The sequence below is a fragment of the Onychostruthus taczanowskii genome, unplaced genomic scaffold, assembly GCF_017590055.1.
Source record: "Onychostruthus taczanowskii isolate IOZ18803 unplaced genomic scaffold, ASM1759005v1 scaffold58, whole genome shotgun sequence".
NCBI lineage: Eukaryota > Metazoa > Chordata > Aves > Passeriformes > Passeridae > Onychostruthus > Onychostruthus taczanowskii.
This window is the reverse complement of record NW_024503457.1, coordinates 1,241,966-1,244,127: the sequence shown is the minus strand read 5'-3', so window position 1 is coordinate 1,244,127 and position 2,162 is coordinate 1,241,966. Positions and strand designations below refer to the sequence as shown.

Sequence of the window (2,162 nt, the reverse complement as noted above, 5' to 3'; positions counted from 1 at the left end):
GTGTAAACACCTAAATTGCATCATACCTCTCCTCCTGAAACATACGGGATTATCCTGACGCACTAGTCGCTATCTTGCCAGAGGGAAGGAAAAGTCATTTTTCCCCAGAGCGATCCTCCAGATCAGGATCTCACTGCCAGCAACCACAGCCCTGGGGTAAAGCCAGGGCTGCCGCTATCCAGCCTGGTACCGGCAACTTTCCAATGGCGAAACCCGGGAGCAGGAGGAGATGCAGCCCGGCACGGCGGCGCTGGGCACAGGGGGTGAGGAGCCACCTGAGGCGAAATGGTGCTGGAAACCAGCCTGGCGCTAACATGATCTGAAGTCCTTCTGTCACCCATTCGGGAGGCACACTCCCACAGAAGATTGGGATTTAACCGACTGACACTAGCGATGAAAGAAAATGTTTATCAGAAAATCGCCATCCAGCTGCCTGTCAGCACAGATTTCCACCAGCGGGGTGGCAGGATCGCGACAGCCTCACCGCCCCAGCCGGGGGCTCGGGAAAGGCAGCGGCGTGCCCACAAAGGGGCTGGTTTAAAGGAAAGTGCCCATCTGACGGAGCCTGGGCTAGTTTTCTGCCCCAGCACACAATGAGGGCGGGCCGAGCCCCGCACCGCACTGACCCCCGAGCTGCCCTGGCTCGCTGCCCCCGGCAGCGCGGGCGGGTCCCGCCGCCCCTGGCGGAGCCCACCGGGGCTGGGCCAGCCGGCCACGGGCAGGGCGGACACACGGACAAAAAGGAACACAGAACAGATGAAAAAGCGCACACACCACCACCCTCCTCGCTCCCCCAGTACTCACAAGCGAACACCAACCAAATCCGTCCGCAAAAGGCGCCTCCTCATCAGCCCGCTCCCGGCGCGGGAGACCTGCGGGGCATTCCCCCGCTGCGGGGCGCGCCTGCCGGGGCCCCGCCGCCCTCCTCCTCCCTGCCCAGGGCGGCACTCACCTCGGGGGAACGAGGCCAGGCTGAGGGGCCGCCTCTCTGCCGGTGCCGGGCAGCGGCGGCGCGGCGGGGCGAGGCACACTTCCACTTTCTCTGGGGGTCTTTCTTTGCCGTGCCGTGCCGAGCCGTGCGGAGCCGCGCCGCCTCTGCCTCCCCCGGCACTCCTCCCCGCCCGCCCCTCGCCGCCGCCTCCCCGCGAAGCGAAGGAAGGAAGGGATGCGAAGCGGTGCCCAGCTGCCGGGCCGGCCGGGGGCGGCTCTCCCGGCACCGCCCCGCCTCGCTACCTGCCGGGGCGGCCCGGGGGCCACGGGGCGGTTCAGAGCAGACACCCCGCAGCCCAGCAGCCACCCCGCCGAACCCCTCTTGCATCCCTCTGCCTCCCTTTGCAGTACTCACCTGCCATGCTCGGGGCTCACTGGTCCCCGCCGCAAAGGGCTGCTGCTTTTTCGGGGCTTGACATGCTTTGTCCGCCCCTCTCCTTCGGTAAACTGCTCGAAGGAAAAGGTCCGGGATGGCTGTGTGTGTAGGAGCAGTCTACATGTACTTCAACACAACAAAGACCCACTTGATTCCCTACTGGCACCTAATGCCCAACAAAAGAGAATCGCTGGGAATGTCATAATTATCATCCTGTGAGATGGATGCAAAATCAACACTTCTTACGAGGTTGTACTCACAAAACAAATGGCAGCTTGGATTCATCTGTTTCTGTCCCGGTACTATAAGCAGCTTGTTCACGCCCTGCTGCTTTAGAACTGTGTTTCCTGGCACTGTAGGTAGGAATCTTGCAAACTCATAAAGGCAGGGAAGTTACAAGTCGCAGTGACGGTCTTTTGCCACCTTATAGAATAAGGAGACTGGCTGTTAAGATCACTTGCCCACAGATGAGAACCCTGCCTAACTTCTAGCTAAAGTGCACATCAGAGCATTGTTTTTCAGTGGAGGCTTAACAGGAAGCATCCTAGCGAAGTCCTCACTAGACACTGCCCTACACAACACACACTATGTAGTCTTCCACTACATCCTCTCAATAGGAGCCATCATTGCTATGCTAGCAGGATTCACCCACTGATTTCCTCTCTTTGCAGGGTATAGCCTGCACCCCACATGGGCCAAAACTCACTTCAGGGTTGTATTTACAGAAGAAAGCACTACCTGCTCCCACAACCCTTTCTAGACCTAGCGGGCATGCCAATGATACACAGAATATCCA

The 2,162-nt window shown here is 59.8% G+C and overlaps 1 protein-coding gene across 1 annotated transcript; it reads left to right on the top strand.

The window, feature by feature from the left end:
* Positions 1-593: 593 nt before the first annotated feature.
* Positions 594-1,406, top strand: LOC121343124 (basic salivary proline-rich protein 4-like). The gene has a single exon (XM_041418026.1). It carries the CDS (start codon positions 594-596, stop codon positions 1,404-1,406), a length of 813 nt encoding a protein of 270 aa, XP_041273960.1.
* Positions 1,407-2,162: the final 756 nt, after the last annotated feature.

Bases quoted from the DNA above. Each gene is read 5' to 3' on its own strand.
- LOC121343124 (XM_041418026.1), top strand. From the start codon at position 594: ATGAGGGCGGGCCGAGCCCCGCACCGCACTGACCCCCGAGCTGCCCTG.